General features: G+C 37.8%; 1 protein-coding gene across 1 annotated transcript in view; it reads left to right on the top strand.

Annotated features, from left to right (window-relative positions):
- jade2 (jade family PHD finger 2) overlaps positions 1 to 26,913 on the top strand; it is a 215,795-nt gene that overhangs the window by 139,929 nt on the left and 48,953 nt on the right. The window contains exon 11 of the mRNA XM_047378971.1: positions 25,041 to 25,158. Within this exon, the coding sequence (XP_047234927.1) occupies positions 25,041 to 25,158 (118 nt within the window). The remainder of the gene's footprint in view (positions 1 to 25,040; positions 25,159 to 26,913) is intronic.

The following is a 26,913-nucleotide window of genomic DNA, read 5'->3' as shown; positions in this document are numbered from 1 at the left end:
AAAACCACTGGTAAATGGTTTACTGACCATTGTATCACTGTGCTCAATTGGCCTGCCAGCTCTCCTGACCTGAACCCCATAGAGAATCTGTGGGATATTGTGAAGAAAACGTTGAGAGACTCAAGACCCAACACTCTGGATGAGCTAAAGGCCGCTATCGAAGCATCCTGGGCCTCCATAAGACCTCAGCAGTGCCACAGGCTGATTGCCTCCATGCCACGCCGCATTGAAGCAGTCATTTCTACAAAAGGATTCCCGACCAAGTATTGAGTGCATAACTGTACATGATTATTTGAAGGTTGACGTTTTTTGTATTAAAAACACTTTTCTTTTATTGGTTGGATGAAATATGCTAAGTTTGTGAGATAGGAATTTTGGGTTTTCATGAGCTGTATGCCAAAATCATCTGTATTAAGACAATAAAAGACCTGAAATATTTCAGTTAGTGTGCAATGAATCTAAAATATATGAATGTTAAATTTTCATCATGACATTATGGAAAATAATGAACTTTATCACAATATGCTAATATTTTGAGAAGGACCTGTAGTAACTCATAAATTAATTCAAAGGGAGTCCCAGCACCCTGGGCAAAACCACCTTGTCAGGATTGTGGTAAATTTTCTTCAAGCCATTTTCTTACTAGTGAACACCCATCTGCCTTGCTTTAATGTTATGATCTTTTGTCTTTCCCATTTTGAAGAGAGAAATAGACTTTGTGTAATATTTATTTTTGTAATTACTAAATAAAAGTAGTGATTAACAAGTACCAAAGTGTCAATTACAAAACATGTTTCATTTAGTAATTTTATTAAATGTTCTGGGTGCCAGTTATAGATGTACAATATGTCGGCATTAACATTGGTATTGGCTGATGTTAGTCATTTTTTATCATATTGGTCTCATAGGTAAAACAGAGCTGATATTAATAACCAATGTTTATTTCCAGTGATAGTAATGCGGCACAGGATTGTGGGGTGTTTAACTGAAGCGAAAAAGCATTGTCAGCGGTCTAGTCCTTAGCAATATTAATATCAGATATTGGCCAAGATTGTGATATCGGTGCATCCCTAGTGTCAATTGGGCCAAGTATTTCTTAACATGGGATTTGTTTTCCTCCACTAAATAAATGTTGGATTTTTCTGAATATTTTAGTGTGAATTTTTTCCACTTTCAGAAAAGATGTGTTTATTTCAAGGCTTTCTGGACATCTTTAAGTTTGAAAATGATTATGCAGGGTACTGTCTCTCTGTCTGCAAGTTTTAAACACTTCTTCAAGATGTGTTATGGCAGAGTTCAGGACTGTTTGGAAGAATCGTGGAGACTTTTCTCTAGGGGAAATATACTCTTTCCAGGCAGATTCTGTCTCTTTTTCTACTTATATTTTGTGAGTCACAGTGATATTTTACCTGATAGTTCCTACCTGGCTGCTGCAGACCACTTGTCTGTCTTCAGGCAGTGTAAAAAGGCTGACCAGGTGACATTTCATCCAGACAAAGAGCTGTCAAAGACCATGCTTCAGGTGTAACACTTGTTTTGAAGCTTTTAATGTCCACTAAATCTCATTCTCGTGTTACTCATTGGTCTAGTTGACCAACTTCTTTTTCAAATCCGATTTTGTAAAACAACATTATTTTATGTCCCACTATTTCTTTCTTCTTCAACACAATTTTCTCTCCATCACCTCCTCCACTTTCTGGATATCCTCACAATACTGTTGCTCTTCTGATATGAGCTCTGCTGGATGAAATAAATATGAGGCAAGAGAGTCATAAATATTTATAACCGCTCCGGCTGTATAATTCTGCACGTTAGTCTGTTGCTGCACTTTGTGTGTGTGCATACATAGATGTGAGAGGGGTGTGTGTGGTACATATTTTCAGACCTTGGCCAGTGCAGGTGCCAAGGCTGCTGCAGAGATAAATAATTCACTGGAAGTTAAATCTTGACTTTGCATCACTTTAAAAAGACAATAGGAGCATCATGGCAACAGAGGACACACACAACATATGTTCTCCTCAGACCTGCAGGATAAAGTGCACACTTACACCTACATGTTTGACACAGATGGCCTGTCTTTCAATAATCATGCATGAAAACTTTGTGTTAACCTGAATATGCTTGAAATTAAATGCACACATACATAAGAGCCACACAGGGCTAATAAGAATACCTATACACTAAAGTTGCAACATTTACATGCATCAAGTTAAACTTTTTTCGATGCCTAGTGCACCATCTTTTTTGCTTAATGTGTGGATCAATACTTGTGGTTCCACTTATACATATTAACCATTTATTAATCAGTTCCTGGCATCACACTCACACACTTCTGCAGGCTAACTAGCTAAGTTACACACAGACAGGGGTCCATCAATAAGTAATGGGGGAGGTATAAGGCCCCCCTTCCTAGTTGACCCAGGCCTTTAATATTTTACAGAAGGGTCTCAGAAGCAGTACCAGCTGACACAGCTCAACCATAAAATCTCTCTTCACTGGACCTGACGTCAAGCACCGCCCCCTGAGGTCCAGTTTATAATATTCTGTGACTCTGGGAGTGCCGTTGACTTGAAGAGTGATTTTTTTCTATGTAGGACTGAGAGCTTTTCTGCAGGGTTGGTCTAAACGTTAAATCTTCATAAAGAGATGTAGGGGGGGAGTCTTTATTGTACAGCTGCACATGTCAACACTACTTGTTTTTCATCACAGGTTTTTTTCTCTTTTTTTCAGATTAAGTCAGTACATCAGGAATAAATAAGCATATCAGACACAGATAGCCTGACTGAATACAATAAACAGTTTTCAAATTATTATTTAATCTATTAAGGATAAAAAGCTATCCCGATAAACCTGTGAGTATGAAAAGCCTGTTTAACGTTGAGGCATCTCAATTTACTCCAGACTTTGATGAGGCCACTTAAAAACCTTTTTTTGGGGGGGGGGGGGGGGGGGGGGATTAATGGTTACACCAATTGTCCTGAATAAAACAAAGCAGCCCCACAACATAACACTACCACCACCATGTTGGATATTCCTATGAACTAAACAACGGCAAGCAGCATTTGGTTTCTATGCTCCTCAACTTTGCAATAAACTCTTTGTTACGACCCCACTTGATCTAGGGGTAGGGGGAAGTAAACATTTGAACCACATGTTATTGGTTTAGTGAAAGAAAGAGTATTTTATTGCTTTTCAGTTCAGATTTTCTTAGTTTTAACAAAATACAAACAAAAGGAGGGTACTTAACAAAGTACAAACCATTTAAAAATAAAAGGGGTTAAACCCAAAATACACAATAACCATAAACTTAACAAAATATACAACAACCAGTAACTTAACTGAAGATAATACCACAAAAGGAGGGACAAGAACTAGTTTAACAGTTTCTTAAAGCAAAGAGTCCCAGCTAACAATAAGCAAACAAACAAACAATTCAAGATAAAGCTTAACAAGCTTTAAACGTTGGAAAACAAGTTGGAAAAGGATTCCAACAAAGCAAACAAGCTGACCAGCAAACAGGTAAGCACACACAAAACAACCAAGTTAACCAACAAGCAAAGTCAATGTTTCAAGACACCCAGGTCAAACGTGGCGAGCTGTTCACTCTAAATCACAGCTGCCCTTAGTGGCAGGTGCAGAGAGTTTATATAGAGCGATCTCTTCAATGATTGGCGGCGAATTTGGAAGAACCAGGAAATGAATAGTCCAGTATGAACTCCCGGAGACGTCCAGCAGGAGGAGTGCAGAGCGCTCAGGGAGATCCGAGTCCGTCAGGAACAACGAAGAAGAGTGTATGGCCCCGTCCCAATACCCACACTACACCCTACGCCCCTCTATGAAGTGTTGACATTGTACAAGGGCATGTAGGGGTTGAAGTGCGCAGGTTACAGGCGTGCAAAATTGGAGAATTGGGACAGTAGGGGTTATGTCATCGACTTGCACCTCTGCACCGTAACTGGAACATCTAAAAGGGAGGGCAGGAACCAGCAATTGTTTTGAGGAGAAGAAAGTGCAGGAAGCGAAGGAGGCTTATAGACCAGTGTTTGTTTGAAAGGTAACTTCAGTGTTCTGGCCTAATGACTGCCCAGACTCACTCTGAACCCAGTGGTATCTTACAATGTTGAGCCTGGAAAACCAGTAAAAAAAAATATTTGTCGGCTTGCTGTCTAAAGTTTACGCAGTCCTTATTATTCTGATTTGATGGTTGATTACGTTGATGTTTGTGATTGATTTTTGCTCAGAACGTCATCTGCAGCAGTGAATTGTGGGTAATATACTTCGGCGAAGTCCGGTTAGATGCGGGCTTCGCCGAAGTGTGGATTGAGGGCACAAACGGGGCGGGGCTAAGGACCAGTCTGGAGAATTTGGACACACTACGCACTCGAACCCATCAACGAGAACACGCAATTCAGGGAAACAATGGTGGAAGTGCAAGTATTGAGACAGGGCCCATCCAGCGAAGAAGAGAGTAACCAACTATGGTCCAGTAGGAGGGTAGAAGAAGAAATTTAATCCCATCAGAAACAGCGGTACCAATAGCACGGAAGAAAACGGCGCTTTGCAGCGACATCGGCCGGCCAGTCTGTTAATGATGGTACAAAACAAAACAAACACATACACAACTACGTACATACGGCCACCAGCCGTAACATTCCCTGAAAACCCGAGATGTGCAGACTCCATTGGATCCTTTAAGTCAGGACGAAAACCTTACTGTTTACTGCAGTTTTACAATAATTGTAAATTTGCTTTATCAGTTTAAATATAATCGTGTCTCTGCTACGTATTTATTTGCTTTAAATTAGCAATTTTATCTTTTTTTAAGCGGTGCTTGAACTTTACTGATATTATCGTAATGCATTTCATGTTTTTTATTGCAATTTTCCTTATCTCTGTTCTTTTACTGTCCTGGGAAGCACTTTGATTGCCCTGCGTATGAATGGTGCTATCCAAATAAACTTGCCTTCCCATGTCATTTTTGTCTTGTTAGTCCACAGAATATTTTACCAAAAGTGTTGGCGATCATCAATAAGTTCTTGGCAAATGTCTGGATTTTTTTTGAGAGCCCTCCTGTATGAGTCGTAGATGCATTCTTGGAGTAATTATGTTAGGTTGGTAACTCCACAAGGTTCACCACTGCTCCATGATTTCTCCATTTCTGGATAATGGGTGTCACTGTGATTCTCTGGAGTCCAAAAACCATAGGAATGGATTTATAACCGTTTCCAGACTGATTTAGGTGACTTTCTCATTTATTCTTAAATTTCATGCTTGATGTGTTTCTTTTTAAGATCTTAAGCCTATTTCCTGGTGTCAGACAGGTTGTCTTTCAGGGATTTCTTGGTTCTACAGGTCAGGCAGTAACCAGGCATTTGGAGTAAGATTATACAAGAAAATGTGTTTAATCACTTAGTTCATTATTTAAAAAGAGGAGAAAATATTTTTCATATAGGGCCACGTTGGTGTGCACACAGTGTACAACAACAGGTGGGGGTGGTGCGGTGCTGCTTTATGCTCTACAGCTGGAGAAAGCATCAATCTCTCCAAAACTCTGGCCCATGCCCACGATGATGCTGGATAAAAAAAAAATCATGAAAATCTTGCTGCATGTGAATGAATCATTATGGAAGTAAGTAGAGAATAATTAAAAACAATGACTACAGTCAGAATTGGATCTGCACCAGAGCCAGCCAGTCTCTTTGAGTATTTTTACATTACACAGCCTGCTCAGGAGGAATCCACCAGCTTTTGTCACCAAAAGTTCCCTGCCAGAAATATTGATTCATCAATGTGTTGCTGTTACTTTGTACCCAGGTTTTATTGTTTGTGAAATTACTCTCCTGCGAAAAGTGTAAGCAATTTTTCCTTTCACTCTAGGCATTTGGATTCAGAATCTATTTCCACTTTTACTTTTTATTTTACTTTCAAGTATAGCATTTAATCATTGTCCAAAACTGCATCTGTTTCTGTCTTGGAATCGATACCAGATGACATAGATCCCATAAACAAAGGCAGAGTCTCGTCCACATCAAAGCAAGATGCTCTAAAAGTAAAAAAAAAAGAAACAAACTAACTGATAAATTACGGATTATTTAAGTGCATCTGTCTCCAGCTGATATATTACTGTTGCCAGGAAGCCTGGGTGATGCAATTGTGGCTGTTTGAGGCACGTTTAGCCGTTTACTTCGCAGCTTTATGACTAGACAGTTCTTGGAAGCTGATGTTTATATGCTGGAACATGAGGTGCTTAAAAGTTGCTCCAGTAAACATTTATTAGACCCTTACAGCTCTTTGTTGTTGTGTTTTGGTGTGTTTGCATATTTTCTTTGGAAGTTTTATACACACTTATGTGTGGTTTTACGGCCATCTTTTAATCTGTGAATGACTATTCCATACCTGTTTTACTGTGTTTACCAGCCTAACTTGGTGTTTCTGTAAATGCAAAACACAATAAATTGAAGCTGATTGGAAAGGTTGCAAAGATTACAGTCAGCTGAGCTTTCACCGTCGCTGCCAGTAATCCATTACTTCCCAAATAGTATTTCACTCCAACGAGCTGATCCCAATTTTTGACAGTGTTCCTTCATGCTGTAATATCTCACCCAGCCTCTCAAGCCATTAGGAATAAATCCTCCCTGCTCAGCATGCTAAGCATCTGCAAACACATTCCTCAGACCTCCGTTTACCCCTCACTGGTCATGTAATAAAACACAGCTAATTAGGCTTTACACCTTGCTGTGTGAAGCCCTTCTTCTGCTGCCGAGTGTGATTCGAGTCTGAATGACTTCTTCTGCAACATTTCTTCCTGAGAAAAGCTGGATGGAGAGAAGTCTCTACCAAACATTATGAATTACTCAATTTATCAAACACTATACCCTCACCCTCAACTAGCTAACACAAGCCGTAAATCTGCCTAACACATGGGAGCTGCAAAATGCTTGTAGGCAGTGAGAGGTGGTAAAAACGACTTGCTGAAGTTCAAAACGGAGCATCAGAAGGGGGGATGGACTTAAGTGACTTTGAACGTGACATGGTTGTAGGTGCCACAGGGTTTGGTGTGAGTATTTCAGAAACTGCTGATCTACTGGGAGTTTTGTAAAACCGGCTCGCAGGTTTCCTGAGAATGATCCAAAACAGTTAAAATAACCAGTGAGAAAGACAAACACCTTGTTTACGTCAGAATAGAATGGTTAGACTGGTTCGAGATGAGACAAAGGCAGCAGTAGCTCAAATAACCACTTGGTAAAACCAGCGAGTGAAGAATACAATTTCTGAACACGCAAGTTGAACCTTAAAGCAGATGGCCTACAGAAACAGATGACCACACCAGGTACCACTTTTGTCAGCTGAAAAATGAAACTGAGGCTAAAATTTGCACCGATTATCCAGAATTGGACAATCACAGTTTCAGTTTCAACCATGTCTATAAACTTGACCTTGCACCTTGAAATAGGGAAATTGTACAATAGCAACAACAGGTGGGAAATGGTATTACTGGGAAGAATTCATGCACATGATAGACAGTTTAAAAATACTCACAATCATTTGGTTTTCTCTGAGATTAAATTGTACTAAATATTTCCTTTTTGAGGTCAGGATTACTGAAATTATTTCTATTTGCTAAATGCCAGAACAATGAGAGATTTATTTTTTACTTTTTTCAAATTCAGAAGTTTACATGCATTTTGTAATGTTTAGTAGAATTTAGGGCTACAACTAACAATGATTTTGCTAAACGATTGATCTGTCGACTTTATTTCAATTAATCGATTAATAATCGGATGGCAAAATAGCAAGATGTTTTTTACAGAATTTGAACTCGGTGAAGCTACAAATGATATAGCTAAAGGTATACCACTTGAGGAGTTCTGAATAGACCATATTTAGACAAATTTTCATCTTAAATGCAAAATGTAAATTGTTTTGTACAATTCTTGCCTAATTACTGCTCTGAGTGGGTTGTTCTTTCAGCAAATGTCCTGTTTTAGATTCTGTACACTCCAGTTAATGATTATTCAATTACTAGATAAGTTGCCAATTATTTTAATAATCGATTAATCACGATTAATCCGATTGTTTCAACCCTAGTAGAATTGTCTTTTAAACTGTACGATTTGGGCCAAACATTTTAGATTTCCTTCCACAAGCTTCTCACAATAGTCTGCAGGCAGCTTTGGCCCATTCTTCCTGACAGAACCAGTGTAACTGATTTGGGTTTGTAGGCTGTTTTGTTCAAACACTTTTCCTGCTTTGTCCACCAGCATCTTTCCATAATGTTTTGCTTATTTTCTGGGGTTTATTCACACATTTCCCACCAAAACACATTTATCTATGAGACACAGAACTCATCTCCCTCCTGAACTGTACTCTGGCTTGACATTCCCAGAGTGTTCCTACTGATGTATAATTGTTTGAACAGATGAACGTGGCACCTTCAGGCATCTGGAAGGTGGACCTGGGGATGAACCAGATATGTGGAGGTCCACAATTCTCTTCCTTATATCTTGTATGATTTTTTTATTTTATTTTTTATTTTATTTTCCCCATGATGTCACACAAAGAAAGCAGCATGTTTGAGGTGTTGCCTTAAAGCAGTGATACTCACAGTTCTTTTCACAAGAGCCATATTGGCAGACCAAGGTCAAGAGGAGACCCACTGTTACCGCAATTTGCCAAGTCACTGACATGAATAGACCGTTTTACATAAATACTGGTTACCCCACAATAAAAACAGCACAGTCAATACATTTTCAATTAAACTTTAATTGAAAATTAATCCCAACATGTTCCATCCAGATCGAAACAGAACATAATTTAATTATTAAAGTGTGTTTATTTACCTTAATACAAGGAAGAGCGGAAGCTGGCATGCATGTCCTTAACCTTCTTAACGTTGTATTTGTAGCTTGTTGTTGCGATTATAGTGAGGCATTCAAGGTGAGCATTGGTCAGTCTGTTTCTCTGTTTCTTCTTGATAATGTTCATGGTTGAAAATGTTGACTCACATATGTATGTGCTCACAAAGAAGGACATCACCTTCTGTGCAAGTGGTTTTAAGGTGGGAAAGTCTTCTTCAGAAACCAAGCTCAAGAAGAGGCCAACACCTGCTCTGAGTTCAGCTTGGAGAATGTCATTTGCTTGCAGGTCAATTATTTCACTTTCAAGAGAGGCATGGCTGTTAAGGCAGAGCTGTGTGATGGTTGGAGCAAGAGAGGATACATCCACATGAAAGGGATTTTCAATTAAATTAAAAATTCCCTTATGTTAATTCACATCACTGAATCTGGATTCAAACTCCCCATTTAACTCCTTCAAAACTTCAACAAAACCACTGTTCTGGAATGCCCTGATTGCCCTCATCATGTCACTTGGTAGCTTGTCTCTTTCTTGGAGCTGCAAGTTGAGAGAGTTCAGGTGACTGGTAATATCTGTTAGAAAGGCCAGCTGTATGATCCAATGTGGGTCTTTTAACTCAGGCGGATGTTTCCCTTTACTGTCCAAGAAGGTGCAAATGTCATGAAGGAGGCTGAGAAACCGCTGAAGCACCTTTCCACGAGACAGCCACCGTACTTCACTGTGCATCACTAAATCACTGTACTCTGTTATAGTCTTCTATTAACTGGCACAACAGTTTGCATTACATTTTCAAAGTCATTATTTCTGAGCTTTGATACAAGGGCCTGCTAATGGATAATACAATGAAAACTGAGGAATTTAGGCATGTCATCTCTTATTCATGAGGCCAACAAGAGCCTTTTCTTTGCCTCGCATGGTTGGGGCACCATCAGTACAAACACTTGAAAGTTTGGATCAGCTGAGATGATTTTGGTGAAACAAAATCAAGAGTGCATTCAGAACATCCTCACCTCTGGTTTGGCCAAGAAGGGGAAGCAAGCACAACATTTCCTCCTTAAAGGTGTTTTCTTTGGGGAACCTCACCCAAACACACAACTGCGCATTATCGGTGATATCCCTGCTTTCATCCAGTGCGATGCTGAAACAGGGCGCTGCACGAAGGTCAGTCAGCAGCTGATCACCTATGTCTCGTCCAATATCCTCCATCCGTCTCATTATTGTTGAATCAGACAGTTGTAATGTTTTTATTTGTTTAAGAATTGCATCCTTGTTGTCAAAGTCTGCAAACATGATTTCTGCTGAGGTTAAAAAGCAGTCTTTCACTATTTCAGAGTCCGAGAATGGCTTTTTAGCTCTTGCCAAAATCCATGCAATCTCAAAAGAGACCTTTGTTAAACGTTCTGCTGTAGAAGTTGTCCTGTGGATAAGGTTTTGTTGTTCCTGAAGCGATTCGGTAAGCTGTGTTATTTTTCTCTTTCTAAGTTTGCTGCCGGGTGGATAACTTTCATTGAATATTTGATGCGTGGTATTGAAATGGCGCTCTAAGTTACTTCATTTGAAACCAGCACGGGTTTGTTTGCATATTAAGCACAGTGGATTCTTGCCATGAAGAATAAATAAAAATTCGTCTGTCCATTTGACCTAACATTTTCTGTGTTCGTCTTGTATTCTACGTACTTTTCGCTTTTTATTGTGGATGCGCACCTGCCTGCTCGTCCCCTCTCCTGCGTCATCTTCGTGTTGAATTTCATCTTCTTCGTCCTCTGAATCGTTATCTTCTGTGTTCTTTACAACACTGTGGCTCTGTCCATCTATTTTTTGTCCCTTTTTTATTAGAAATCGATCCATTTTGCGCATGTAACCATAATGATGTTAAATGCTGCTGAGGATGTGCGCTGGTTTCACATCAGTCATCAAGCATGGCAGTTATGTGAACATGCTGTTAAAGTCTCCTTATAGAAATTCAGACAATAGCATGTATTAATTTTGTGCAAAGTGCACCTGATTGCAGGAAAAGGATTCTGTTTGAGTTTTGCACAACAAATGATTCTTTAAAGAAGCGTGTCTGGAAACTTCAAAATACTCATACAAGTCTCTTCTTTAATCCTGTCAGGGTTTATGCATACTGCATGCAAGACAGCCAATCCACGGTGTCTGGATTCATTGTGAAGTGAGATTTTTGGTGACAATTTAATCCCTCCACAAATCCTGTTTTGTTTGCAGACATGAAAGACTTTGCCCAATAAAACCTCAGGCCAACGAGGATGAGTTCTTTGGAGTAATGTTTTCATCAGTGGGAATTGATGTTTGAATATTTACTATTAGACATTGTGTGGTATGTACACACGCTTCCCTTGCATTTTAATTAATCTGTGCGTGAATGCCCTCTATTTCTCTCTTTATCTTGAGAGAGACTGAGCATGAAGACTCTATAAATAGAGGGGAAAGAGAGAAGACAGGCGAGAGAAGTAAAAAAGAGCTGTTTGTTGGCCGGTGAAGGATGGAAAAAAACAATGCGGGCAGTTAAAACTATAGTGTTAGTAGTAAAGGAGGAGAGAGACACAGGAAGAAAATTAATTCAGAAAGTAGCAAGAGGATTAGTTCACATAGAAGAACAAAATTGCATAAAAGCATGTGAAGGAATGAAAGGGGTGAGATGAGCAGTGTTTGTGTCACAAGGTTTATGCAGAGTTTATTGTTTTGGGGGCACTCCAGACTTCCACTCTGGATTTCTTCAGCAGGCATCTGTGTGTATATACAGCATGTGTACACTTTATATGCTTGTGGTTTATTTTGGTGATGAAGTAATTAAATAGAAAGAAATGGGATTAATGAATCAAGTTTTCTTACCATTACTGTCCTGTAAGAGTTCAACAAGTCTCTATACTCGACCCACTTTTTTACTTCACTGATTAACTGGATGTTTTTCCTGCTGCTGACGTCCACTTTGTTGTGAAACAATGATAGGTTAGGTTTGGCTTTTAGCAACTATTAATAACTGTAATTAATAATTATTAGTGCAATTATTAACAAAGTTTGAATATTTCATCTTAGCCGAGCAACTTTTGGTTTGTGAATACCAGCACAATGCGATCCAAAGGGCTATAGAGAACCTCAACCACATCCACTGTTCTTCTTTACTTGTCCAGCCGGGCCAAGCATGATCAGAACAAATGTTTTGCCTCAAAAAGGATAATATTGTGCTTAGTGTGTTGTGGTATATACTGGCAAGTGTAGTTTGGTCATTGCAGTAGCATTTTGCAATCCTATTTGATTTAGTTAGGATGGCGGGATGCAATGTGTGTAGCAGCCGTGGCGCCATGAAGTAGCTTTCTTGTAGCTCTGCCAGCTCAGCCTGGGAGAAATGGGGTATAGTGTGTAATAGATATGAGACCAGTGTGGTCCAGTCTTGTTTAAGACTAAGCCACACCAATGCCCCTCAGCATAGATACACTATGCCTATGTCATTACCACACTTGCCTGTGATCCATCCAGGACAATAATGCAGTGCCACAATGATAATAAATCAGAAGAAATCTCTTTGTAAGATTTGTAAATGCTCCAAAGGCTGTCATTCTTTATTGTGTATAATGGGGAGCCCACCTCAACTTTTTTAACCCTGCAGATCTTGCTGAGACCCTAAAAGGACCAAACACATTTAAGATATTTTTTTGTTATAGTGGGGTCTATATGGAGGGTGAAGAGAGTGCAAGTCCTCCTATCCATCCCTTGTCTTCTGCTTATCCAAGTTCGGGTTCTACGGGTAAACAGTCCGTAATGGAAACAGTGGGTCAGACGTCCCTCTGACTCACAGTACCGTCTTGCTCAATTTGGGAAATCTATAATAGTTTCTAAGTCAGAAGGTATATGTAGTCCTTCTACTTGATGACAGTTATTAGCTTTAGGGGGCAATTACTTTTTTACCTAACAAATTAAATTATTGTTTAAACTTCTTATGGGAATCATGCCACTTTTCTTAATATAATATTAGATATATATTTGATCTGAAACATACAGGACTTAAAATGGATCAAGAAAAATGTTTTTGCATTGGACCAAAACAAATGTTTTAAGCCCCCACAATGAGGAAACATTAGAGCAAAAGGCAGTTGGAGACAGAGGCTGAAGCTGAACATCTGCACTCTGATTGGTGAATGATGTTGCCATGGATCCCCCAGGCGGGCGGGGCTAGGGTGACAGAGCAGTGGGAGCTAATAAATCATGTAGTTTGTGTGTGTTTGTGTGCGTAAGTGATAGACTTTGGAGTGTGGGCTTGGTTATGCCGTGGATCTGCGTGTGTCTGGCAGCTGTGTGTTCTGCACATCAGGGAGGGCTTCACAAAGCCTCAGTCTACTGAATCCAAAGCAGCAGCCTCCACTGTCTGTCTGCTGGTCTGACCCACTTTTCCCCCCGTTTCCTTCCTGCTCCCTAGTTACCTCTCTATCGTCTCCGTATTTCCTTCTGTCCAGTCGTCTTTCCTTAATCTTTCAGTCCCTAATGCCCTCCTTTATTTTGTACATGCCCTTAATCCTTTTTCATCCTTATGGCTCTTAAATTAGGGCAAACTGTTTATGTTTAATTTGCATTACGTCTTATTTTTTTGCCTTTCTAGCTGCTGTAATTCTGTTTAACTTACTGATATTCTTCTCTCAATTTTTGTATTCCTGTTATAGCTTCAGGTCTGATAGAAATCCCCTACTGTTGCTGATTCAAGGAAACCAAGATTATATTAGCTTTATTTTCAGTCAGTAAACTAGGAAAAGCTTTAATGTACTGGTACAAGTATTATTTGACCTACACTCTCTCTATGAATTTAAAGAGAAACAGAGTAAATTTGCCATACACTGACATGATTTCTTTCCCTAAAGATACAAAACAGACATTGCAGAAAGAATTATATACAAAAAGTATATTTGTCACTTATTTTATCTCTTCCTCCCAAAACGTTTTGGTAATATTTCAAGAGTGTATTATTTAAACCACTGTCTATAAAATTGTTTGCAGGGGGAGGGTGGATATTTTTGTTAAAGAAGCTTTCTGGTTCCATTTTGGAGTCTGTCTGTAGTCGGTTTCTTTGACCCAAAACTCTATTTGTATGTTTGTTTGATTTTTTTTTAAATATGTATTTTCACTACCACAATACACCCCACCAGCTTATAAAATAAGAAGTAGTTTTGCATTGTATTTCATTATGCATCAGCATAAATCTTTTATCATTATCATCATTATGCTGATGCATAATCACATCCTGTCAATCAATCTTGGAACTCCCTAAAAAATGGTATCTGGAGAGGCTTTGATTTCACTGTAGCATTGACTAGGAGTGCAAGGATACATTCAGATGAGAGCTTCGTTCTTCCAAAGAAACTATAAAACGTGTAGAATAATTGAGTCCAGGTTTGACCGATTTCTGTCTCTCTCTTAAAACAGTAAAGGTTTCAAACATTACAACCTACAATATGTTTTAAAGCATCTCTGCTCAGCATAGAATCGTCTATTAAAGATTTGATCACTCATTTAAAATATTTGTAACAGATTATTAAACGCTTGAATATTTTCTTAAAGGCATAAATTCAAACCGTGAGCCAACTTAACTGTAAGGATTATGATTATTGATTAATTAATATTTATCAATAATTATAATTAAAAATCATAATTGGAGAAAATTAAATTCTTAACCAAAAATCCTAATTTATGAATTGAAACCAGAGATGTCTTCTGGCGTTGTAATTGTGGCTCAACGCCTTTGACAATTACAACCGTTAAATACTCAGTAATAATTGATAACTATTACCAGAGATGTCACTGTTTAATCAACCGTTTCTGCCGAAACGTGGGGAACTTTTAACCTTATCTTGACTGACAAATCACTCTTCCACAAAATAAACACAAACGGCTTCTCTTTATCTACGTGAAAATTTATTAACCCAATCGGCCTGATAAAATAAACTCTTCGATCTGATAATCTTCACCTACTCAAACATGCAAAGTTCTACAGAAAAGGGTAAAATACCTAACTAAACAAAATAAAGCAAAACAGCAGTGGGTGTGTATGGAATCAACCAGCAGTTATGGCCAAAGTGATAATATGACAAGGGAATATGGTGTTGAACGAAGCTTTGGGAGCGCAGCCCGCCAGAAATGTAGCTCAGTGAGATGCACAGTCTTAAACCTTCTCCCCAGTAAGGTTGTAAACCCCGAGGACAAAGGATAATAAAACTTTTGGCGGCAAGCCAGTAAGCAGGAATGTTGAAGACAAAGAAAATGGTTGATTTTCACCATAAGGTTATTATAGCAGTCCAGTTTCACAGCGCACCTACTCTCAGGTGTTCGCACAGTAAAAGCACAATCTTGCGAGACTCTGCGTTTCAAAAGACAATGGCATGCACATACAATTCAGAACACATTAGACTCTAAGTGGCGATTCTACATCGCACTAAAACCTCTTCTATCCTGCCCACGCTATTCCTAATAAAGAAATAAAAGGTGGATTTTACTTGTTGTTGTCTCCTCTGAACAGAGGGGGGCTGAAGAGTTCCACGCGTCCGCAGATACTCAGCGAAGCAGTCCGTTTTCTTCCTTGGTGGCCTCCGTGGCAGAAAGGTAGAAAAATTATGACGGACCGTCACTAGTCGACTGGTACAAAACAAGGAGGGAAAGTTGCGTCTTCTTGAAACTCCGAAGTTTTTTGGTTACGTGTTAAGCTCACGTCTTCGATCGGCAAAGTGAAATTTCTGGCATTCTTATTCCAGAAACCTCTTTCATGAATTTTTCGTTGGCCAACGAAGGAGAATAAATGAACAATCCATGTGGGACTTCTTCTTCTCCAGAGAGAGATGCTTCAGATGTTGGTCCGGTATCCAATGTGAAAAGCGCTTCTTTCAAATGTTCGCCTTCCTATTTTGCCTCCTGTGACGTCAGACCTGGGACGGCCCCGTCATATCAGCCGCAGTGGCCGCTGGGTTTTGTAGGACAGACTATCCTGCGGTACAAAATGGCCGATGACGTGGGAAAGGCATAGTGGCGTCCAGCAACGTGCAAATGGTTCAATATTCAGCAAACAAGTGGTCCAACATTACTATCATATTTGCAGACAAATAAATGCTTAATTGTTCTTTAGTGTTCCTGTAATGGATTCAAAGTTGTTGTTTTTTTTGTTGTACATTGTGTTTTTTTAAGAATATGTAGACACAGAGCAGCCACAGACTGGTACCTTAATTAAACATACAGCATATCCAGATGCAGGTTCAACTTAATCCATATGGTTGAAGGCTATGTCCAAAGCTCTGAAGCACTGGTTGTTGACCTTAAAAAGTAAGCCAACAGGATTCCCAGATTGGATTAAAGCAGAAATGGCTTTATTTCTTTGATAAGTCAGTAGATTTTTGAACAATAACTGAAAAGTCGATGGCATTCTCTGGCAAAAACAAAAGAACCCAACACATAAAAGGTTTATTATATATTCTCCATGTAACTAACCTGGCATGATTCCTTCCACCCAACATGTTTATGTTGAAAAACAAATCAAATGCATTTTACAAGGCGATGTAAAGACTAGGAACATGAGCATGAACCCATTAGGGAATGTCAAAATTAAACAACACACCCAGTGTGCTTTAAGTACTCAACGTTTTATACGGAGGCCTCAGTCCTCAATGCAGCCATCCCAGATTCCGGTCCCGACCCCAGAGACTTATGCTGCATGTCTTCCACCTCTCTCCACCCCACTTCCTGTCTGCCGACTTTGGAAAAATGACACAAGTAAAGGCCACTAGTGCAGCAAAAAAAAGAAGATAGAAAAGGGGATGGACTAAATATCACCATTAGAATCACTATTAGCCAATGTTGGTCATTATATCAGTACAATAAGTAATACTGGGCCGATATTAGAAGGGGGTTGGTCATGTGGTTTTTGTTTGATCATGTGATAGTTATGCAGCACAGTTTTAATTAGTGTGTATCCCTAATTAAAGCCGAAAAAGTGACACTTAGATTGGTACACATACAAACATAAACCTAAACTTAGAAACGGTTCTCATAGACCTCAGAGCAGACCTAAGACAGCAGGATCAAAGCTACTGAAGTCATTCTGAAAGGTCTTAAATCTCATTGTGGGTACAGCCGAAAGACCTGTGCATGCCGACCTGAGGAGGCTGGCAGGTTATAAAGGCAAATCAGGGATGTGTTGGAAATTCATTAATAACATGTTAAAAATGCTTGTGTAGGCTTAATAAACCTGAGAAATCCTTCGATTGGTACACTCTTTGAAATATACTATTTCTGCATCTAAACCTGCTGAGGTGAAGAACACGGATTGTTTTTCTGAGTATTGCTTCATGGAGTGAAGGCTCCAAGATGAGAAAAAACAGGCTGAGGATCCCTGCTGTGAACACTGTAATTGCTATGTACTCAGAACGTTTCGATATATAAAACATAGCCATATACTATTTTAGAGAGAATAAAATCTGCTCAGCTGTATCCTTCAAGAAGCTATCTTAGAGTACAATGGTTTTTATTGAGTTTCTTTTTTTTCTACAACCTATATCTATAGCACTGCATTACTGGAAGGTTAACCTCTGACAACGCATGCAACCATGACGAGGGACAGTAATTACTTTTTTTCCCCCCTTTATCATTACTTGCTTGGGCTAAATTGAATATTAAATATCAATGTAAACTACAGCATGAGGCCCTGAAATTGGGCAATATGGGGTAAAGATAGTTTACTGGATCTTTGATATGTGATCATCCAGTGCCTTATCAGTGGGCAGTTAGACAGTTGGATAGAGGATAGGGGCTTCTCAATAAATTAGAATATAATTGGAAAGTTCCTTCATTTCAGTAATTAAATTCAACAAGTGAAACACATTATATAGATTAATTACAATCAGACTGACATTTTTAAGCCTTTATTTCTGTTAATTCTGATGATTTTCTGCTACATCTAATCAAAAGATGGCATTTAGGATTAGAGTATTACATCAGACCAATTGAAAAACATTTTAATACAGACATGTGGACTTAATTAGTAGAGATGCTTACATTGCATGTATGAATAAAAGGGAGAGTTAAGGTGCTACAACAAGTAAAGACACTGATCAACGCTTTAATTTTAAAATGAATTCATTGCTAGGAAGAATTTTCTTCATGATTTTGGAGTTTAAACCTAATGCAGAGCTCAACTAGGAGTGAGTTTCTTTTTAAAAGCAAAGTGACCAACTAATCCTTGTGGAAGGTTTAAAGCTAAAGCAGACTATAAAATGGGTTTGCTTTATTACAACAGAGGAAACGTAAGCGCTGTCTAAACACTAACTCTTTTTAAGTACAAATCCGTTCAGTGTTAATAGCATTTTACAGGAAATCTTCAACAGTTCTATATAGGATTAGGCACTGGGTCATCTTGACTCCACAAAACTCTTCCACTCTTCCATTGTTTACCATTCAGTTTGCTTTTCATCCGAAGCTTAGGCACATAAATTAAAGACACATGTGGATCAAACCACACACTTTCCAGTTAGTGAAAAACAACCAGCTGCCCCTCAGACATGACTTGTCCTCCAAATTATTTTGCAGCCATGAGTCTCCTAGGCTTCGCCAGATTTACATCTCAGACAGGTTTAACTTTCGCTCTAAAGTTTCTAATGTTTAGACAAATGATATTAGATATGGGGAGCTATCCACCTGTCTCTGGAGGATCATAAAAACAATTTATGGAAATGTTTCACAGGCTTTTGCTTTCACAGTGCTGGTCACTGGGGGGTCATATGTTTCACTATGGATACAGTATATACTGTTCTATCCAACTATTTAACTCTTTCTCTTGGGAATGTTTCTCTTGGCAAACTCCTTAAAGCCAAGCAATCAAACTCAAATACAACCAGCCTACTGGTTAAGTTGGCTTGATAAAGAAAATCTGTTTTAATTGTTTACATGATTCACAGAACAAGGAATCTCTAACTGTTGTTGTTGGTGTCATTTCTGCATGTTATTTTATTTTCAAATTTAGAAGTGAAAGAGCAACAGTTAAGTTTAGGTTTAAAGTAATATTTTACCAACATCTTTCTTCTGAATGAAGTAATATAATATATAATGTAATATAATCCTGATTTGCATTTGATAAAGAATCTCTGGAGGAAGCTAAAGATTAGGGTGATGACAAAGAGGCCTTTCAACCTCAAAGGCTTGGAGCTCATCGTCAAACAGAAATAGACAAAATAACAGAATTGCCAATAAATATTTTCCATTAATTATTGAGAAGAATATACATAATTTTCAACATGGCATTTTTTTTTACGTTTAATGTACATAAACAATAATGAACACATTTTCCAAAGCTGGGCACCCTTTTACATTGCTTTATCTTTTGAAAGATGTTTCTCTCACTTCTCATCAGAAAAAGATAGTGGTTTAAAATTTTAAATGTAAATCCGCCATTGGTATGAATAATTTTGAGCTTAACTGTACCTACCCTGAATTTCTCACCCATCAAATTTATATGTAACCATTAAAGAAAATAATAAATGACTGGTGAAGTTATTTCAGCCATTAAACTATAAATAAGTTAAATATAATTTGTTGTTACTGTGTTTTAATGCATAAAAGGCTTACAGATACATAATTAGCCTTTGTTACTTCTAGTACAAAGCATAATAAACATAATACATAATTATTATCATATAAGTATACTTATATAGCCTCAGCCAACCATCAATGCAAATCTCCAGTTTTAATCTATAACAAGCTGTGAGCATTTATTCGCAGGTTCTCTACTAATCAATTTCGTTGGGAATGTCTTGTTAGTGATTAGCCCAGGCTCTTCATATTGGTTCTGGGGTGATATTGGGCCAATTAAAGATCAATAATCAGATTTTTCGCTGCCTAGACTCTCACAGTGGTGTCTTTGTGTTTTCAGGGTGAGTGAGCCGTTGATGGTGCTCGTTAGTAAGTAGTGTAGGTTTTTAGTCAATACGATAGAAGCTGAGAAGGTCAAATCAATGTACAGCTTAGCTGGAAGTTAGGTAGAAAAACAAGAGAAAGTCTTTGTTAACTTTTCTTTTCTTTTTTCTCTTCCATTTAAAATAATGTTTACTTTTTCTTCTCAAGACATAATCTAAGCTTCTTAATATCTGGTCTCTGCATTTGAAAGGCATAAAAAGAAGAAATTATGATTAGGAACATGTTGGTGTGATTCCATACTTTTCTAGACTAATTTTTTCCAGTTTCTCAGTTCTTTTTTAACCTGCTTGTATAGTATGAATACAAATCAAATGTATGAATTTGGGGCAAACATTACTATAGTGGTCAGGCTTTTACAATAGAACCTGCAAAAAACCAAAGACTCCTAGAAAGAAAAGGATCTATTGAGAGGACGAACTAATAAATGGATGAAAGATGTGCCGTTGATTGACGGGACTGACCAATAAATGAATGGATGGCAGGGTGATTGACAACATTGATGGAGGGAGGATTTGATGGATGGACTGATGGTGGATTATCAACATGGATGGATGGATTTAGACAACAGGAAAGAGCACAATAAATGGAAATACAGATATTTTGCCATTTGATGACACTTACCCAGACTGGGTAAAAACTTAAATTCCACACTTTTAAAGACTGAAAGTGAACCTTAATGTATTGTTCTATGCTCCACCAGCTGATGGGTAATTGTTGTTTTTTTTTTTTTTTTTTTTTTTTTACCATTGCCATAATTAGTGTCTTAAATTCCCTCTTTGTCCCCTTGCCAAAAAGCCTATCATCTCTTGGTTTTAAATGGTATATATCCTCTATTTGTAGCATCTGCTTCATGCTTGGTGTTAGTATGATTAGCCTGACTTGTCTGTAGTATTGCTGCCTGCATGCAATCTGATAAGAAACTGAACTCCATTAAAATAAACCTCCTCTCCTTTCCTGTTCCTTCCTTAATTCCGTCTGTGTAATCTCCTCCCTCCCTTGCTTGGTCACTTTTAGAGTGCGAGGTAGTTGTTTTTGAAAACGGTACGCACACTGTGTCCTAATCAAAGCCAGGCTCTGCACATTGTGTCCCAGTTGGGGAGCTATTTTTATCTGCAGTTCTCTTACACTGGGATGGAATGGGTCAGATAGGCCAGACCGACGAATCCATCCAGACCAGCAGATAAACAGTGACCCTGCGGTGCGCCTCCACTGTTTATGTAAACAAATAAACCGATGAACCCGATCAAAGAGCACTCTTTATCAGCAATGCAAACCCATACAGGCCTTGTTCCATTTCCACCTTCTTATCTTTAACTCTGTGAACAGAAACACATTTGGCTATAAGGGTTAATTTTGCAGCCGTAATATTTTGTTGCTTGTTCTTCCTCAGTACTATGCATTTCCCTTCTGTCACATGTAAAGACACACTACCCTGTCCCTGTTAGCCACACTGCTCAGCCTTATTCTCTCCTTATGCTGAAACACAAAATGTATTTGGAGACAAATAATCACAGCTTCGCCGGTGTGAAAAAACAGCTTGGCACAAATCCAGTTCCTGGCTTGTTAGTTTGAAACTCAAGTATTCTGGCTTGGACCCAATTAATTTGTCCTCTTCCCTGATTTTCTGTACAGTTACCAACACAGTGCTGCAAGCCTGAAGCTTTGTATCTTCCTGGAAATCATCACAAAGGTTTTTTTTTATAAATTCAAACATAACCCGACTGATAAATTATTTCTTAAACACCTGGTGTTTGTAAGAACTCTTTCTGTAGCTGTTTGCAGTCAAGCCAGCAAAGAGTGTAAAATGAGAAAATTAAACAGCTGTAGACCTGCAGAATAACTAATGATCACTTTAAAGGAGTAATTATTAGTTGTTAACAATAACTCGCTTGCACTGATAATTTCCTAAAAAGATAAAATGAAGATTTAGCCAACCTGCACTGTTTGTAGGTTCCCAACTGTCCAGTCTTTGTAATGTCGCTGTTGTGACATATTGTCTCCAGTCGTTGGTGACTGGCCTGTCTAAGCCATGGTGTGTATTTATAATGCTTGTGTTGCCCTTCTCCTGACTGATGCCTTTATGCAGTAAGATTATTTAGCTTCTTTATAACCTCTCTGCAAACTGTAGCTTTGACTAAATGACGCAGATGTGCAAATATAAGGAAAGTCATATTCTGACAGCTGATCTTTATTTCAGATTAATCAGATTCTCAAAAATTAAAACCAGATGTGAACTCTTGAAGACTGAATCCTGAAACTAAATAAAAAGGTGCTGAAACAAAAATATTATAAAGCTTGTGTACAAGTATGCATCAGTTATTGCAGCTTTTAATTTATTTAATGTACTCTATCCCCTAAAAAGTTTTTTTGTTCTTGTTACATTACAAAAACCTGGCAATTCAAGTGCCTTTTACAATAACCAATTTGTACAAGCATTTTTAGTTTTTATAGCTTCTTTCTAAAAAAACAATGGAGACAACAGAGTCAAACTGTAATCCGGTGATATGAATATGCTTGATTTATGAGGTAAAATTCATAAATGTCCTGATCCACACAATACAGTGCAACAGCCTTAAGTCATCCAGGATTATTTTTATTTTGTTTAAAATGAGCCACAGTTTCTTTTAAACTTTTTAAAGTGAACTTGATCAATATTTCTCCAGGCTTTCTGGAGGTCTTTTAAAAATTTATTTCAACAAAAAAAAAACATATTGATCCAGTTGAACTTTGTTGAAGCACTGAAAACTACCAAGAACAACACATTTGTGCAAATATAAAATAGTATTTTAATGCCAAAGATGCGTTTGCCGAAGAGCTTTGGTGGGAAAAGAAACCTGGTATACAATAGTTCAGTGGTTTTCAGAATTAGGATCTCGCTGAGGGTTACAAATCAAAAATTATGGGGGTTTGAGCACCCTTTTTTATTAACCAAACAAATTAATTAATAGATAAAAGCAATAAATTGTGTGTGAATTATGTCTATGCTGTCATTTTACCCCTGTTTAATTGACTGTGTGGTATATTTAAGCTGGGAACACAAGTCTCTTTCATTTTTATTTTGTGAGTTAGAAGCTAAAAAGTTTGGCAACCACTGCAGTAGATGATACAACGAAGGAGGATGCATCTCTTAGGCTCAGCATCTTAAACACATAATTTTAAGGGGTTGTTGCCATTCTTTTGTCTTCTACTCGTCCACTTTCTAGGTTTGATTAAGCACACATTACATGATGACCTACATTGACTGGGTAGAAAACGACTGAAAAAGCTGGCAAGTTTAAAAGAAGAGACGTTTGGGTCACCCTGGAGAGTTATTGATTAGGACAACTTTAAAAGAAAAAGGAAATTCTTGCTCCTTGAAGGGAAAGGGTACAAAACAAACAAGGGGTGGTTTAAAACCTTTGCACAGCACTATCCAATTATGGCCAATACTGTAAATACCTAAACCTTGTTTAATTTTTTTAACAAGAATAACACTTTTGACCCACTGGTCTGGTCCTAATTTCCTCTATATGTATATAATTTTGCTCTTCAGTCATTCAATCAAAATAATTAGTCTAGTAGTTAGAGCTGCAAACAAACTCCAGAGAAGATCCAAATGATTTTTCTAATCTATTAATTATATTTAACATTTCTGCATTTATATTTGGCTCCGTTTTCTTCATTTCTGACTAATTTCAGCCATTTCACATTCTGTCTCCATCTCTTGGTGCCTGCCAGGACCAAACAGTAACACATGCATTTACAACCACGGCTCCTCTTTGAACATCCATATGTGCTTAACATAAACATGCAGGCTCAATTATTCAGATTGCTGTTCGGATCTCCCTCCAGATACATATGCTGTCATATAGCGTTCAAAGAGCCATATGACCGTGATTTGGCAGGAGCTTGTGTTGAAACAGAGGACGACTCTGATATCTAATTCACTGGCAAGAAAAAACAGGACGCTTCACATCAGTTTGCAGCCAGTCTAAAAAAGGAAGAAAACTGTTCTTACCACACATTTGAAAAACTGGTTTAGTTATATTTTTAACCAAAATGTTATTGGATTGTGGAAAATCGGAGAAGTTAATCCTAGTGGAATGCTTTTTAACTTTTATGCCAGCTGACAAGCTTAACCATCTAACAATTAGGGAAAGTTAATGTCTGCAATAGATGCTGATTTAAAATTAAATGTTCTGCACACAAACTTGACAGCGGTGTCTATTTTCTGCCATGTGAGTAAAAAATGTCAAGTTTAAACAGTTTCTTTTAAACAATTTAATGTGACGTTTTTATTTTTACCCTCTTAACCTTCAACATTTAAATGAAACAAAGTAAAGCCAAACAAAAAAAGGGCCTCATTTTTACTCCGTTAAAAGAAAGACATACATTTTCCTACATTTTTAGGTGGATTGTTTTCTGTTTTCTTGGCTTAGAAACAATATTTATTCTCTTCTCAGCAACAAAAACAGGATATGGGTCACTCTTATCAGAAATGCCTGCTGTAAGGTCAATGAAAGGGTGCACCCAAGTCTACATTTGGGTAAAGTCACTGGATGTTTTGATATAAAATGAAAATAAAAAATATAGTTGGTAAAAGACTTTCCCCTTTTCCCATTTTAAGATGTTAATTTGCCTTTACTTTGCTTTAAAAGCCTTGCATCAGTGAAGGTTTCGTCCTATTTCATCAAAACAAGGGTCTATCTACAACGTCTGTGCTGGTCGGCCAAGTTTCTACCATTCTTGAATTTTGGTCATGGGTCACACAAAATCATTTCCAGAGCCACACATTGAACCCCCCATCTACATTGGGCAGTCATTAAAAAAAGTTTCTTTTTTCCAATTAAATAAACAGGAAATGCCAGTTAGAATTCCGCCCAGTGTTACTTATGAGTTATTGCTTTTCTTGCAGTGAGAATTTGTCATGTTGAGTGGCTGTCATGCTTAGAAAATATAAAGTTTACATATAAAGTCTAAACTGGAAATATTTGTGGAGCTTTAGCTACGACAGTCAAGTGTTTACTTTCATTAGATCAAAGCTGCAGCTTTAACCAGCTTCTACCAATTTATTATTTTTACAATATTCTCTCTATGTAAAGGTCAGTCAAGGTCTTTTAAAAGCTGCACGTGAGTCCAGTTTGTAATCGCTCTCTTCAATATGTAATAACCACACAAGAGAAACAGAAATCTTTATATGAACTACACAAAAAGGATGACTCTTCCTTTTATTTTATTCTGTATTTCAGGTGCGTAACTTGTGCTACATGGTGACACGGAGGGAAAAAATGAAGCACACTGTCTGCGATCTCCAGGAGAAGATCTTCCACCTGCAGATCCAGCTGCTAGAAGAAGAAATGGCAGGAGGTAAGGGTTGAAATAATGCCAGCACATGTGTCTAGAGCAGTCATCTAAAATTTCTAACCCTCTCAGCAGTAATGCAGCCAAAATCACCGACACATGCTTTAAACCTCCTCCAAACAAAACTGAAACATGTAGGAGGACAGTTTTGGAAAAGGCCTCTGCACACAAGGCCACTCTTGACACCTGTGCAGGAAAGACCACTGGAATAATAGTTTATACACCAATTGGGACAAACACTGGCCACATTAAATGGAGCTGGATTTTCCATCCACTTTACACAGACCACTGGCCTTGATGTATTGGAGAACAAAACGGGTCAAAATGTGCTGGGAGAGTTGGTGCTGCTTTGTATGCCAGGTATCTACTGAAAATGAATATTGTGGTTTCAGTTGGATCACCAGTTTGAAATTACTTTTTTAGAGAACCATTTGACTTTCCCTCTTGTAGTAAACTCAAACTGTGTCCTGTGTAATGAATCCTTTACATGGTAATATTAAAAATATATTGCTTAGAAGTGTCGCAACGTTGTGGTTCAGGTAAGAAACGCTTAATTATGTGCCAAAAAACGTATTAGAGAAATTACGACTTTAAAGAACAGATTTTAATCTTGCGTCCTCCAGTCTTCGAGTCTATAATTTGTGTTAGGTATTATTTAGTCAACTCAGAGGTAAGAACGATACAGTCAGAGTTACTTGTGACAAGGGTAGCCCACTTTGCAGTGAAACTACAAAGTTTTGACACCCTATCTCTTTATTTATATGCACAGTTCAACAGACAGTTCAGACAGGGTGTGTGTGTGTGAGACGGAAAGGAGGCTGGTTCACACAGAGATAACAATGATCTCACACACACAGGGAGGAAGGCATAGTGCAGGTGCCTTGCAACCCAAGGTTTTTACATGAGTGATAACAAGTTTTTGCACCCATCCAACAGTCCCTCCTTTTATCACAAGTAAAAACATTTAATATAAAAACGAGTAAGAAAAATACTTTGTATGAGCGAAAACCCACGGACGGTAAACAGATTATATTTTGTGGGAAATACTCATACGGCCCCGCCGCCCTCGGCAACCATTAAAAGTTAAATGTTGATTAATACTTGAAATCATAAAAATAAAATAATGATACTTGAAATCATAAAAATAAAATAATGATACTTGAAATCATAAAAATAAAAGAATGATACTTGAAATCATAAAAATAAAAGAATAATACTTGAAATCATAAAAATAAAAGAATAATACTTGAAATCATAAAAATAAAAGAATGATACTTGAAATCATAAAAATAAAAGAATAATACTTGAAATCATAAAAATAAAAGAATAATACTTGAAATCATAAAAATAAAAGAATAATACTTGAAATCATAAAAATAAAAGAATGATACTTGAAATCATAAAAATAAAAAATAATACTTTAAATCATAAAAATAAAAGAATAATACTTAATGAAAACAGTGAAACATAATAAAGGAATTTAAAAATCTGCCCTGTTTATGTCATCATTGTACTTTTTCTCATTTCACTTAAGCAACAACTTCTTTCGATTTTCTGCTGTAAGGTTATTTTATGAAATACAATGTATGAGTACACTCAGACTTTTGATGTGATTTATTTACAACATGTCATCATAATCGTCCCCTTCATTTTCGTGTATTTCTACCTGGTTCAGTGTTGCATATGCCACCATGAACGATACCAGAAATTCTGTAGGAATGGATGTGCGTCATGTTCTTCCGTCAGTGTTCTGAGATGGGT

The sequence above is a fragment of the Girardinichthys multiradiatus genome, chromosome 11, assembly GCF_021462225.1.
Source record: "Girardinichthys multiradiatus isolate DD_20200921_A chromosome 11, DD_fGirMul_XY1, whole genome shotgun sequence".
Classification (NCBI taxonomy): Eukaryota; Metazoa; Chordata; class Actinopteri; order Cyprinodontiformes; family Goodeidae; genus Girardinichthys; species Girardinichthys multiradiatus.
Note: the sequence above shows the minus strand (reverse complement) of the source record. Positions and strands in the feature narration are given on the sequence as shown.